Source organism: Centruroides vittatus, unplaced genomic scaffold (assembly GCF_030686945.1).
Source record: "Centruroides vittatus isolate TY-2023 unplaced genomic scaffold, ASM3068694v2 contig_628, whole genome shotgun sequence".
Lineage (NCBI taxonomy): Eukaryota > Metazoa > Arthropoda > Arachnida > Scorpiones > Buthidae > Centruroides > Centruroides vittatus.
In genome coordinates this window covers 4,259,311-4,274,681 of record NW_027122385.1, presented here as the reverse complement: position 1 = coordinate 4,274,681, position 15,371 = coordinate 4,259,311, and the positions used below count along the sequence as shown (strand labels likewise).

General features: G+C 25.9%; 1 protein-coding gene across 1 annotated transcript in view; it reads left to right on the top strand.

Moving 5' to 3' along the window:
• The window catches only part of ed (echinoid), a 72,570-nt gene that overhangs the window by 48,403 nt on the left and 8,796 nt on the right, over positions 1–15,371 (top strand). The window contains exons 2-11 of the mRNA XM_067275569.1: positions 2,084–2,416; positions 8,288–8,587; positions 8,791–9,045; positions 9,135–9,416; positions 11,253–11,519; positions 12,202–12,540; positions 12,615–12,911; positions 13,001–13,183; positions 15,096–15,191; positions 15,358–15,369. Coding sequence (XP_067131670.1) covers positions 2,084–2,416; positions 8,288–8,587; positions 8,791–9,045; positions 9,135–9,416; positions 11,253–11,519; positions 12,202–12,540; positions 12,615–12,911; positions 13,001–13,183; positions 15,096–15,191; positions 15,358–15,369 — 2,364 coding nt within the window. The remainder of the gene's footprint in view (positions 1–2,083; positions 2,417–8,287; positions 8,588–8,790; positions 9,046–9,134; positions 9,417–11,252; positions 11,520–12,201; positions 12,541–12,614; positions 12,912–13,000; positions 13,184–15,095; positions 15,192–15,357; positions 15,370–15,371) is intronic.

Below are 15,371 nucleotides of genomic sequence, written 5' to 3'. Positions count from 1 at the left end.
AAAATCATTCACCAGCATCGCGTTGATTTGGTTACGCGAAGTTCTTTCTACTATGATGATCCAAACCTTCAAAAGAATACTAAAGAAATTCTGAAGGAATTGAAGATAGAATAAAAAAAGTACTGTTTGTATATATATATAATCTTTTCTCTACTACTCCTACTACAATAATAGTTTTTCAAAAGTATGTAGATCATTTTTGTAAATTTGTTTAAAATTGTTTTGCTAAAAACTATCGAAACTTTTTATTTAATAAAAAGAAGTAAGTAAAAAATACAAATATTCAATTGAATTTTACTTATAACTTAATAGTTTTTGATGAAGTTTAACTGTTTATGACTAAACTACAATTGGAAATAAATTTATTCTTCAAATATTGTAACATAATTTGGATGCAAATTTGTAATAATGTTATGAATTATTTGGATTGTTATTAATTGATGGAAATAGTAGATTTAATTAATTTCTCTCTTGACCTCTTTCGTCTTTCAAAACAACTTTTCGATTCTCTTACGCTCTTTTAGAAGAATGCTAATTTCTCTCACGCATTCGTTATATTATATTTATATTAGTATTTAAACTTAATATTGACCGTTATAAATTAATGTCATTTAAATATATCTCCAAGTATTTACTTAATTTAAATACATTCTTTCGGTGTATTTTAATTGTTTCAGTGGTATATTATTCATTAACGAAGTTATATTGCAAGAATTTGTAATGGCGACTCTTGAATAAATATTAATTATTACGAATTTTTTCCAATTATTTTTCGTTAGAATGTAACTGATTTTCTTATTTTACAAATTTACGCTGTAAAAAGGCTTGCTGCTTACATGCTTCCATTATTTTCTCAACATAATGTAACTCAATTAATTACAAGTTCTAGGAATATTTATCTTCTATCTCCATCTTCTGTTTGCAAAATTGAAGATACATACAGAAGATAATTTTCATATTTTGGAATCATCGTCATCATTATTATTATTATCATCATCATCATCACTTTTGAGTATTTCGATCTGTTGTTAGATGGAGAACTCCAAGAGTTTTCCATCTTGCAATGGATCGAAAATGGTGAAGACGAAGATGGTGATAAACAAATCTATCCGTATTTTTCTAAAATGTAACTACTTAATATACAAATTGAAACATTTTAATGATTTTAAATGTAAATTTAACAATTTAATTCATTTTTTGCAATATTGATTTAAAACTTAATATATATTAAAGTCATTTAGATCCACAAATTAATTTCATTTAAAGTATGGTAAAGGTGCACTTAATTAAATGTTTAGGGATGGATTAATTAAAGATCTAATTTATTTTTGTTAGAGAAAGGAATTAATTTCTTCATTTATATATGAATTTATATTCGTTTTTATTCTTATTGTACTTACATAATGCGAAAGACAGAAATTCATAAAAAGAAATCGACCACTTCAAAAATTTGATGGACGATGATTTCAAAAACGAAGTAAAATAATAAACCATGCATAAAATGTGAAAGAATGAAAGGTTAGCTTTTTGACAATTCTTGTTCCCAACTCTTTAAAAGGAAATAAAATCTCATTGCTTTCACATTTTCAAACAAAACAATCGTATGGTAGGCAAAAAGGCGAGAGAATATTGACTGTCATTTCCGAAATCTCAGACGAGAAAAACATCATATTTTATTACATTCTTCCCTTTTACAAAAATAGATGGAGCGTGGATTTTTATTAAAGTTAATAAAATTCTCTTCAATGCTACTAAGCATATTGAGAAAGTGTTTACACAAGTATTTTACTTTTTTAATTAGTGTTGCGGTTGTGAGTAATGAATTTTTAAAAAGAATTTATTATTTGTTTTATTTAAAAAAATATAAAACACGATTATTATAAAACCGCTTCAAATAATAGATTAGATGTTGCAATACCCTTATCCTAAGATAAAATTCCATTACTGAATTGAAAAGTATTTTACTGTTTCATTTCTAAATTAAATTTGAACGGAATGTTTTCTTATAGAAGGGTATGTTTCTATCTTCTTCCTGTTCTTTTTTTTATAGTTATATTAAAGTTTGATTTTTATTTTTGCACAGGTTATGGACAAAGAACTATCGAAAACAAGGATGTGCTAGAAGGAGAAAGCGTGAAACTAGAATGTCGTCCACGCTCATCTCTTGTGACAAGTAACACTGCTTATAACTGGATTAGTGTTGTAAATGAATCATACAGTGTTGCCTTCAATGATGTCATTTTGGACACTCATTATAAACTTGATTATTTCCCCGATCAAGGAAAATACGATCTGACTATTACCAAAGCACTATACGAGAAAGATAATGGAAGAGAATTAACATGTAGAGTCCACTACGACTTATCTTCAGCTTCTTCTGAAATATATACAGTCAATTACGTCATTACAGTTCTAAGTAAGTATATCATAATAATTTTTTATATCATTTGCATATTCTTACTCCTCGTAAAAATTGACATTTCAATATTTTTTTTATATAATCCACTTTTCGATCTTTTTTTACCCCTAATACAAATATTGAAAATTCTTTTTCAAATTGATAAAATTTCATTTCGTTTTTTTAGTCGACGAGGCAAAATAATATTGGATACCAATGCAAATTTTTGAAATTTTATAGTATATATATAAAAAAAATAATTTGAAATTTTATAGTTTCGATTTCCAGGGTAATTTTTTTGATTTCACTTAAGATGAACCAACTCTCTAAAGAGAAAGTGGATATCGACGTTCGTATACGTAAATTCAATTCTGAATGCTTAAGGTTTTTTTCTTTATTTTTTTAAGTCCGTTTTTTAATTCTCACTAGTTACTAAGTAGGAAAAAAAGGAGTATTGACTCTTTATAGCTGCAGGTATGTTAAGAGCTAAAATGTTTTTACCCCTTTTTTTCTGATAGATTTAACGGAGGAAAAAACAGAAACCATTAGGGAAGGTATCTTCTATACAATTAGCTGTTACACGACAAGTGCATCATTGACTTGTGACATGTCTGCGAACCAATAGAATAACAAAGCGATAACCACAAAACAAGCAAAATATTTACTTGGTTTGTAGGTAAACACAATCCGCTTCTATCTTGACATTTGTCTAATTATACACTTTTTTTAGATAACTTTTTCATGTTTGCTGATTACGTTAGTTTCTACAAACATCAAAAAGTTTTTATATATATATTTAGCCACATCCATCGTACTTTTTCATATTCATAAGTGAGAATAGAATTTATTTGCTCCAATGCATTAATTGATAAGTTATGCTGATTAGTCACAGATTTGAATATATTTTTTTCGTGTTATTTCTCATCTTCAGATAGCAAACATTAAATATTTAACAGGAAATAATAAAAATTTGAAAATTAAAGAAGATTCACTCTCTTTTTTTCGCTGTCATAAATATTAATCGTTGTTAAAAGCGTAAAAAGTCGCGCTCCGTCTGTTCCGAGCGATAATTGAACAGCTAAATGGATGATCGAAGTCGAAGGCGAACAACAAATGATTTACAACTAAACCGCAAACAGCCTCCATCTTACAACAATCTATTGGCCTTTTATGGCGGTAATACAGTTTTATGAGTCTTCACCTGCGGTTAAGTTCACTCAACTGACTAATTCGTGTTGATTTCTCCAGATATCAGAACTAAAAAAATCATATATAAAAATTACTATTTGTTGATGGAACCATATTGTAGTAGAATGTGTATAAGGAACAGCAAAGAAAAATGTTTTGTTTACAAAAATAAAATGAAAATTGAAAATTTCCTGTGAAGTTAGAAAGGAGAAAAAGTATAATCGCGCGTATCTAATCTATTAAATGGAAGTTGGCGGTTTTTGATATGTTGACAAATCAAAAAAAAAAAAAAAAAACCTACTCAAAAAATTGAAGCTGCATTGGAAGAACTTTTCAATCTAATGTCAGATATTACAACTTTTTACCTTAACTTACAGTCAATGATTTTCGATAACTCGTGTTACGAATTCACTTTTATCAAATTTTGAGATTTGAAAATAGCAATTTTACCGGGTAAGAAACGAGATCTTTATATTGATCCATGTTCAATAAAGTTCGAAAGGAAAAGTCACCCAATATGTTCTTTTAGTGATTGCCCAAGAGCAGTTCCTGAAAATAATACTTGTAGTCATCTATATCTTTCAAAGACCCGTTATCTGATTCCTCTCTAATGGCTTCAAGGAAACAAAATCCTTATGTGATTAATGACGGAAATCTATCTGCTGTAATTTTCTTTTGATAGATAAAAAAAAGATGATGAAGAAGAGTACAAGTATAAAGAATCACGCGAAAACAAAACAATTGTGAGTTTAGCAACAGATGACATTTTTGCGATGCAAAAACCATCCGAAATTCGATCATCTAAAAGTCAAATTTTTTAAGAAAAAACAATAAAAGTAAATAAATAAAAAAATACGTTCTTGAGATGCATTCTAATGATCAATTTCTAAGACTTTTCAATAGATTACTTTTTATTGTGATCGAAGACACGCCAAAGGACATTATTAAAAAAAATTCTTTTTTGAAGTTTTGAATTGAAGATGTCACGTATAATTATCATCATCACAATTTTTCAGGAACTAGTTGCTTAAAATGCAATTCTAAGCAGTTATCTATTGTCAGTAGTGTCTATTATTAGATGACAATTTAACATTGCCATTTTTTAATACTTAGGCTAATATAATTAAGCAGATTTAATTAATTGTAGGCCTATGCAGCGATAAACGTTGCGACTCTGAATTTTATAAACAGTTTATTGAATTTTCTGTGAATGTTTCATTTGCAATCAATGCTATGCCATCTATTGGAATTTTTGTTAACAAAACTTTACTGTACAATTTAAAAGTATACAGCAAAGCTAATGTACAAATAAACTAAGCAAACTATAGCTTAGGGAAGTGGTGGCGAACCTATGGCACGCGTGTGCAAAGTGGCACTCTAGAGAAATATCTGGCATATAACGTATCGTACGATTTCGGTTTACCACCTGATTATCCTTTTTCAATTATCTTCTTTTACATTTATTCTAATTACAGCATATTAGTTTTATTTCTTTAAATATCGAAGTCCAAAACTTTGGCACGCATAAACATTTTTACGGATAATTATGCTCACTATCTGATAAGCCGAATCAAAAAGTTAGCCATTCTTGTCTTAGGGTCTCGAAATGAGACAACTGGCTCTTTTAAATCTGTAATTTAGTAGAGGAAAAGGCCTCATATGTTATAACATAAGGCCAGAAATCTAGCTCTGGTATATAGTACCATATAGTACAATATAAAGGATTGATTTTTTACATTGCTTTGAATTTATTGATACTACAATTAAGATCTATTTTTAGCATTCTACTTATCATTCATACCCCGATATATCGAATTATAAATCTATTTTTAAAATGTGAATTTGTTTACTTATTTTAAATTGTATTTGTAAAGTCTGGAGACTAGAGATTACACCCCCTTTAACAATAGAAATACTGTATTGTTTAAAAAACTATTTAGAACATGACAAGTTATATCAGTTAAGAGTAAATAGATCTTACAATAAATTATGTATTTCCTTATATAGTAAAATATAGGCTAACGGATGTTTCAACAAGTAATATAGGTCAGGTGATAACTTCATTGACTACATTCGACATTGATGTAAATACAAAAAACACGTTTACGTCATTATCGAATCATTTATTCCATTTTTAGGTCACAACTCGGGGAATAATAATTTTAATTACACGCAACTTCCCAGTAGTTAGTCATATTAAGAATGTTTAAATAGCGACGTTATTACTATATAATCTGTAAAGAATTTATGAAATTTAAGAGTTTATTATTTATGAATACGTTTTTGAAACAATTCTTTAAAATAATACCTCAACTTGTTTATATCTGCAGTTAATTATATAGTTAATGAAGTTAATTAGCTATAGTAATTTTACTGGTATTGAGAAATTCGACGTCATTGCTAATGGAAGAGAAAATTTGTAGAAACATTCAGCCTTTGAGTAGGAGGTATAACGGAATTACTTGCTGAGTATTTTTGTTCGTGATAATATGCTATATGATTACAAGTTATATCAACGATCCAAAGACAATACTTTCTTATAAAATCATTTTACATCATTATCTGTGAGAAGTTCTGAAGCTGTTGCAAGAACTTTTTTTTGTCATCTAAGCATCTCGCATACGTTATGAGCAATCTTTTTACTTTCCCGGCTGTGTTATATTACAGAGGAAAAGTATGGCGATCGGTCAAAAAATGACCCTTCCAGTTTATTACATTTTTGGACTCGGGACTTTCAAACGTCGAAAATGCAAAAAAAAAAAAAAAAAAAAAATCGGGAATAATTTCTGAATGTATGGGTGTTAGTATGTTAGTGTGTGGCACGATTTTATTCTCCCTGTCTGAAGCTTAATAACTCTTGTGCTTTTAGTCGAAAATTTCTGAAATTTTGCAGAGAGTGATAGTTGTATATTAGGGACATGAATGCTATTAAATTTTGGTGATTAACGGTCGAGGAGGTGGGAAGATAAAGGAAGTCGCCTGTCATATCTCGAGTAGGGTCGGACTTAATGACGATTTTACTCGTTATTAGCGTTTACAATTTTTTATAAAACCCATCCCTACCCTCAAAATTAAGCTTTTTGCCATTTTATAATAGTTAAAAATATTAAAAAGTTTTTGATAAAATATGATAACAGATGGCGCCATCAAATATTACCGGGAAAGTTAAGCAACTCATTGCTGGATTTTCAAACTTGCAACGTTTATGCGGTACTCTTGGATACTAATTTCCAAGATTTACAAATAGAACAGATACAATATATGATGATAAGTAAAAAAAAATAATGTGTACATTGACAATTGCATGTTGTTCCAAAGCTTTACTTTTATAGTTTTTAATAAAAAAAATAAATAAATAAAAAAGTAGTTTCTGAATTAACAAACACTTTATTAATTCAAACATTGCTAAAGTAGTATTTACTACAGATTCAGCTTCAACTGGAGTATGCAGTTGATATTAATTGAATTTACTATATTTATAAAACCTTATTATAATTCTGATAAATTCAGTAATTGTACTTAATCATATAGCTAAGACAAAAGTTATATCTTTATTCATATTTTATGACTATTTTTGTTTTAAGAGTTTCTATTTAATGATGTAAAATTTTCTGTAGTCATAATTTTTCATCTCTTATAGAAAATTTTTAGGATCATGTAGATTAGCAGCATTTGAATCCTGTATGTAATATAGCATTGATTTTAATTTTATTAATTAGATTGTTTAGCAGTCAATAGGGGAGTGATATTTATATGAATTGTGATCATTCTTTATGAAAACACTTTTGCTTTTTAAGCTATAAGATAGTTGAAGATGATAAACTATAAACTGATGTTGAAAAGAAATATAGTTATATCTACCATAAATAATAATAATAATTTCAATTTCCTTTCTCAAAATTTTACAGACATCTGCTTGATAAAATGAAAGTAGAAACTTTTTAATTACAAGAAATTATTTTATTATAAATAATATATATTCATTGCTATTCGTGAAATAAATATATTCTGTTCTTAAGAATTTCCTGTATAAATTCATTCTAAATGTTATAAAATATATCTAAAAATTATATCGTTGGTAACTTAAAGAATTCTCTTTCAATATATCATTTTGCCATAAACAAATCTTTATCTTAATTATGATGAAAGAACTAAAATATTTTATTTAAAAATGCAGTACAATTTTTTTGATATATTTCTTATTGCTAAATTTCAATTTATTATTACTATTATTTGTCCTTTTTATTAATGGTTATAAAGAAAATTTATATTATACTTAGCTAAATACAGATCTTCATTGAAAACATTAACACAATAAATACCGTATTTTACGGACTATAAGACGCACCTGAATTTTGGAGGCAATTTTTTGAAGAAAAAAATGCATCTTATAGTCCGTAAAATACGGTATATTAAATTGAGGATAAGTTTATTAATCAAAATTTGTATTTATGATCAATGAAAAATACTTAAATTGTGAGATAAAATTTGATACTTTCACATTTTATTGAATATAAAAATTAATCTTATATATATACATATATACATAAGATTAATTTCTGTATATATTATGTATATATGTAAAATACATAATTATGATGCAGATTGTTAAAAGTAACACATATACTGTATAAATATAGTTTTGTTTTAAAGATATAAATTTCTCAAAATATGTAATATTTTGTTATTTTTATTTTGCAGTTCCGCCAGGTGAACCTCGTATTGTTCCTGCCACTCCACTCGCGAGGGAAGGTATACCTTTTGAACTTACCTGTAGCAGTCAAGGTGGAAGTCCAGATCCTGTAATTCAGTGGTATAGGGAAGGAACTGCCTTATCCAGTCCGACAAAAAATGGAGGTTCCAGAGATCATCCAACATACAATATTCTTACAATTCATCCAAGAGTAGATGATGATGGAAAGAAATACAGATGCACAGTTTGGAACAGAGCCATCAGAGAAGAAGAGAGGAGAGAAGCATCTGTAAAGTTACATGTTCACTGTTAGTATCTATCTACATTATAACTATCAAATTTAATATATGCAACAAAATAATCTTTTAGCAATGTTTATTAGTTTTCAAATAATAATAACGAACAAATGTAAACATTATCTTTTGAGAGAAATTAGATTCCTCCAAAGATAATATAATTGTGATAATGTGTGTTTAAATAAGTGTTGATTTCAATATAAACTTATTTCCAGATTCTCCTCGCTTAACTGTTGGTCCTTACAATCCATTGAATGTTATGGTTGATACTGATGCATTCATGACATGTTCTGCTGTTGCTAATCCTGCAGTTAGAATGATAAAATGGGTAAAAAATGGTCAGTTTCTTTCAAACAAACTCAATCATACAATTACTGCTGTAACACCAGAAGATAGTGGAACATATACTTGTATAGCTGATAATGGAATAGGAGAACCAACAAAAGCAGATCTAAAACTCTCAGTATTATGTAAATATTTAATTAAATTTTTATAAAATTTATATATATATATATAATTCATTATTCAGATTGATGATATTAATTATATATTTTTATAGATGGACCTAAGGTTAGTTTGTTACCAGACAAAGAAATTACACTAGGTAAATCAGTAAATGTGAAATGCAATGTAGCATCTAATCCTCCTCCACATAGTCTTCAATGGCTAAAGCAAGGTGATCAATACTTTCATCAAAATGGAGATATGTTGAGGTTAACTAGTATTTCAGCAGAAGATGCAGGAAAATACACTTGTCAAGCCACGACAACACTGAGACCATCTGGTACAACCATACAAAAAGAAGTAACTAGCAATGCTACAATTTTGATTTATGTTAGGCGTAAGTATATATTTATTTATATAAAAGTAATAGAAAAAATATATACATAAATTTATATATATATAAACATTTTTTTCCTATCTTTTTAATTTACATTTTTAATGATTTCTGATATTTATGATCCAATTTTCCATTATAATACACAAACTGTTCATTTATCAATGTAAAGAAACTTCTTAAATATAAAAAAAGTTATAACATATGTTTTAAATAAGGAAATGTAATAATAGGCTTTAATAAATCATAAATAAAACACCAACTTTCTAAGAAATAATTAGTTTTTTTTATATTTATGAAGTCTATATAGTTGCTTAATTTAATTACTGATATGATTTTACACCCTGAAAACACTTAGATATTTGATAGTCTCAGAGTTAATAAAACTATCAAAACTTTCAGTCTCTATCTATCAAATCAATTTAAAATCTCTTTGGTATTTTGAGAATTTCGGTTAGGTCATTGTCATTTATATAAGTTTAAAAGTTTTGAAGTTTTTAAACCAAAACTTTTCATATCCTCAAAGCTTTTAATTTCTTTATAAATTATTTATAATTTATAATCAATGAATAGAATTTTTCAATTACTTTTAAAAATTAAAATTTCCATTTTATGTATTTAAATATTATGTGATTATTATTTTCTCTGGTTCTTGAATAATTATATAAAATATCCTGTATTTTATTTTTTTTTTATAAAATTTATTTTTAGCAGTATATTCTCTTATAGATGAAATATAATTGGTCCAAAAGTGCTTGGAAAAAGATATGTTAATTTACATTAAATTTCTTTATGGATTTGTGAATAGTTGGAGAGCTTTATTTTATTATAATATAACTAATGCTTAATTTTTAATGCTTACTTAACTAATGTAAACAATAACTGAATGAAATTAACTTCACAAACTAAACCTGTAATTTCCAATATATAATTTTCATATGAACAAATGTTTTTAGTTAATTTACTTAGCAATCATTAAGTTTCAAATACATAAAATACTAGATTCTAGAACATCGGTTCAAAAAATTATTTGAAAATTATGAACATTCCGTTTGAAAAAGATGTAGCCTACTTGAATAGGATATATACAACATTCATAAATTTGAAAAAGATTTTTTGGACCAATATGCAATATTTACTTTTTTTTTTGTGTGTGTATTTAGAACCTTGTTATGATTAAGTTAACTAAAAATGCTAGTTCGAGTGTTAACTGATGAATATTGTATTGAGAAATATATCATTTCCAAGAATTATTTCTATAATTAATGATTAAAAGAATATTTTAATTTTTGTGTATAATAAAATTCTTATCATAAATTATTCATTATTGAAATTTTAATTAAAAATTCTGGATATCATCATTTTCCTACTTCCAACTATTTAAATTATTCATTTCAAATATTGATTATAAAATAATGATACTGACTTCACTTAAATAATTATAAAATTTTACTATCAGTTCATTTAACATAAAAATAACAGAGAAGTTATATTTATGTTAAATGAACTGATAGTAAAATTTTATAATTAACATAAATATTTAACATAAATATAACTTCACTGTTAATTTTATTATTATTTATATAAGATAGAGACTATTTGTGTAATTAATTGAATTAATAGAAATTATACTAATTTAAAATTAATTAATAAAACTATAAAATTTTATTAATAAAACAAATGTTTCAGAATAAACTTTTTTGATTTTATAAAATGTACATTTATAATAATTAATTGTGAACATATAGATAATGTATTTAAACTTGAAACATGATATTTTTAATTTTCTACATTTGTAAAGTGAAAAATGATAAATTTTATTTTATTTTTTATTTTTAGATAAACCTGGTGAGACAGAAATATTACCACGCAATCCAATAGCTATTGCAGAAAAACCATTTACTTTAACCTGTTCAGTGAGACCTCCAGGATGGCCACTTCCAGAATATTCATGGTGGAAAGAAGGTCAAGAAAAATCAGAATCCAGCCATGGTATTAATTACACCATTATTTCTGTTCATGTTAGTCATGAAGGAGATTATTTTTGTCAGCCAGAAAATGTTCTTGGACAAGGTTCTATTGGATCAGTTTATTTAACTGTACATGGTAAGTTTTAAATTAGTGATTTCATTTTTTATACAAATAAATGGTGTTAGATTTTACTATCATCTTTTGATCAGTTCTCTCCTAGAGTTTTTCAAAATTCAAACACACAAAAAACTGCTTTTTCATTAAAACAAATAAATATATTAATCAGAAACATAAAATGGAAGCATTCACACACACAGTTAGCAAAATCAGTCTGTTTCTCAAAAAAAAGAAGAGAAACTCAAATTTTGTTCTTCACAATGTTCTTTTTCCTTGATTTTTATCCTCTTTTCACCATCGAGTGTCACTTCTGATTCTTCCAACAGATGGAACAATTCACACAATGCAATCTTCTATATAAATTTATTATTATAATAATAAATTCATGTGATTGAGATCTTATTATTATATAACATAATTTCCTAATTTAAGTATTATGTATATGTATTATTTGCTTTCAACTGATAAAATATATAAAAAGTTAAATACTACCAAATGAACTGCTGGATTAATTTGATATCAGTGGTTGAATCTGCTGTATGTTTATGTTAAAAGTTAAATATGTTGAAAACATATGACTTTAGGAATAAGAAATTATGGTTGTTTTAATTTTTTAAATGATAAGTGTAAATTATTGTTTAATATAAAGTAAATTTTATTTAAGTAGAAAATTAAAAACTGTTTTCTTTCGTAATTACAGAACAACCAAGAATTTCACTTCGTCTAAAACCTCAAAATAGTAAAAAAACTGGTGATATAGGATTCAGTATAACATGCAGGGCAAGAGGAAAACCAAAACCTTCTGTGAAATGGTTTCATCGTGGAAAAGTTATATTAGATAATAGCTCTATTTATAGGATAGAAACTTTGGATAATATAGAAGATAATAATGCATATTCTGTACAAAGTACATTAATTTTTGAAGGACTAGGCCGTAAAGGAAATGCATTAAATGCTGATGATAGAGGCCTTTATATATGTGAATTTGAAAATAATGTTGGTGAACCAGCACAGTCAGAGATGAATTTACGCATTGAACGTAAGTGTCATCATCACATATTCAATTAGTTAACTTAAATCATATATAATTTTATAATTGTGTAAATATTTTAGATTCTCCAATTATTAGACACACATATAATCGTATTGCATTTGATGTTGGGGAGTTAGCAATACTTCAGTGTAAAATGCAAGCTTATCCACAACCAATGTTTGAATGGCAATATGATAAGAGGATATTAGAAAACTATGGTAATTACAAAACTAATGTTACGGATCTTGGTGATGATATATATGTCGGAACTCTTTATATAAGAGACTTGAAAGAAGATGATTATGGTGAATACACTTGTAGAGTATGGAATCAGATTGGAGGAGATAAAAAGACCATTGTAACTCTTGTCAAAAAGGGTAAATTTTTTGAATTCATTAAAAATAAGTTATATTCAATTATTATGAAATTATTTATTTAATGAATATGTCAATTTTTATTTAACTAGGACCACCAGAAAGACCATCAGAATTAACAGCTGACGCTAGCTCTGATAGAGTCAATTTAATGTGGTTGGAAGGCTTCAATGGTGGGATGTCAAATACTAATTTTGTTGTTACTTACATTAATACAGAAACAAATGATGAGAAAAATGAATCCTGTCATTCACATAATCCTTGCCAAATATTGGGTAAATATGAACATTTTTTATTTAATACAAAGTTAAAAATCAACCAACATACTATCTTTATATTTAGAGTGATGAAATTAAATTAATATATTGGCATAATATAGGTCATTAGTGATTATTTCCACTGTTTTGCTACATTATGGTTTTAACAAATAATTTATTTATTTGCTTTATAAATCAGTTATGTAGATATACAATCTTAAATATAAATTTAGGAATAGATTCTTAAATAATTTATAAGAATTATTTGTAAAAAATGATGTTTTTGTAATGCTTGCTTTGTTTTGTTTGAATAATATTTCAGAGAAAGAAACTTTTAGTTCATATTTAAATGAGACATTTTCTTATGGAGCTAAAAATTTTCAACTATTAAACAATATCAGTATGTTAATGACAGTTTACCATAGGAAATTTGCTAAAAATAAAGTTTTAAGTATTGAAAGCATTATCTGTTGGATAATGTACCATAGGAATCTATCTAATCTGTCTAATCTGTACCATAGGAAATTTGCTAAAAATAAAGTTTTAAGTATTGAAAGCATTATCTGTTGGCTAGTAAATTCCAAAATAAATGAAAATTTTTCTAAAACATTTATGATTAATAATGCTGACAAATAATGTACTTAAACAATATTGTATTTTTCTGTAAAATTTTATTTATATTAAAAACTATATTTTGTAGTATTTATTCAGTTCTAGCTTTTTAAGAATCATGTTTAATATATTTACTTTGGACAAATTGAAAATTTCAGCTTACAAATATCATTTGTAACACAATGCTTTACTATTGTCAGAATTAATATTAGTATAACAATTAACTTTTCATTATTTACTGTATATTAAGAAAGTCAATAGCACCCATTCTCATTTAGCCCTTGAACATACTCACTCTGCCTAACCTTACTACATTCTTGTGCAGATTCACTTAAAATAACAAATTATTTCATAGTCATCCGATCATAACAAGAACACAAACACATTTAAATGTAAAAGTTTAACATATTTTTTTATTGTCAGGTATGTTTCCAAACCATCTTTATTCATTGTTAGCTGGTTTTAGAACAATAAATTAGAATAACACAAGAATGAAGATAAGAAAATGATATAGGATAGCATTTTCCAATTTTAAGATATAAATTTTAAATATTTATTTTTAAAATTCTAAATTCATATTTTATAATTTAAATCATTAAAATCTTTTTAATTTATTAAAAAGATTTTAAAAATGTAAGATAAAAATATGTTTATTGTAGTAATACTACAATGAAAACCATTAAGAATTCTCACCTAGAAAACTTTGTAAAAATTATGAATGTTTGATATATAGGACAATACATCAACCTTATTTTTTTTTAATCATTGTGATGTAGCACAGAAGAAATTTTAATTACACAGGAAGGTTAGATAATAACTATAATAATGTCAATTTTCTTGAATTTCTTTAATAACTGCAGATTATTTATAGAACATAAATATTGGTGTTACCTATATTAAGTATTTGAAATTTTTACTTTCATATTACAGCAGTATTTTGAATCTAATAAATATCAAATAAATATTGCAAAAATTTGATCGTTTGTCATTTTATCAACCATAAGGAACAAATATTATTATTAGAATTAATGAATTTGTTTTAAATGGTAATTATTCTACAATACATTATATTTTTTAAAAGTAATATAGATAACTGTATAATCTCTTACATATTTTCTACTTAATATGATAAAGATGTGTTTATTTAGTAGTAATCAGATATTAACATTATTTACTGTTTATTTTTGATAATTTACTCATAAAGGCTAGAATAATATATTTTTCAAATTTATGATTGGCATTATAGAACAATTATATAAAGTTTTACATAGTTTTATTCTAATATTTTATTGTATTTATTTTTAAATTCATTTAATAGGTTTACAATCCAAAACACAGTATCGCTTTAAAGTTTTTGCTGTAAATTCACGTGGTCACAGCCCTTATTCACCTGAAATTGTTGTAATGACTAAAGGTATTTTTAATTAATTTATTTATTTTCTTAATTTTACATTTTATATAACATGTAAATTTAAAATTTTTTTATCTATTATATTATTATTGCTAGTTAGAGATATAAAATATGTATTTTCCAATTTATAAATGTTGATTAATTATTTATTTATTTCTTTTCTTTACAGTGAATTTGAAAGGT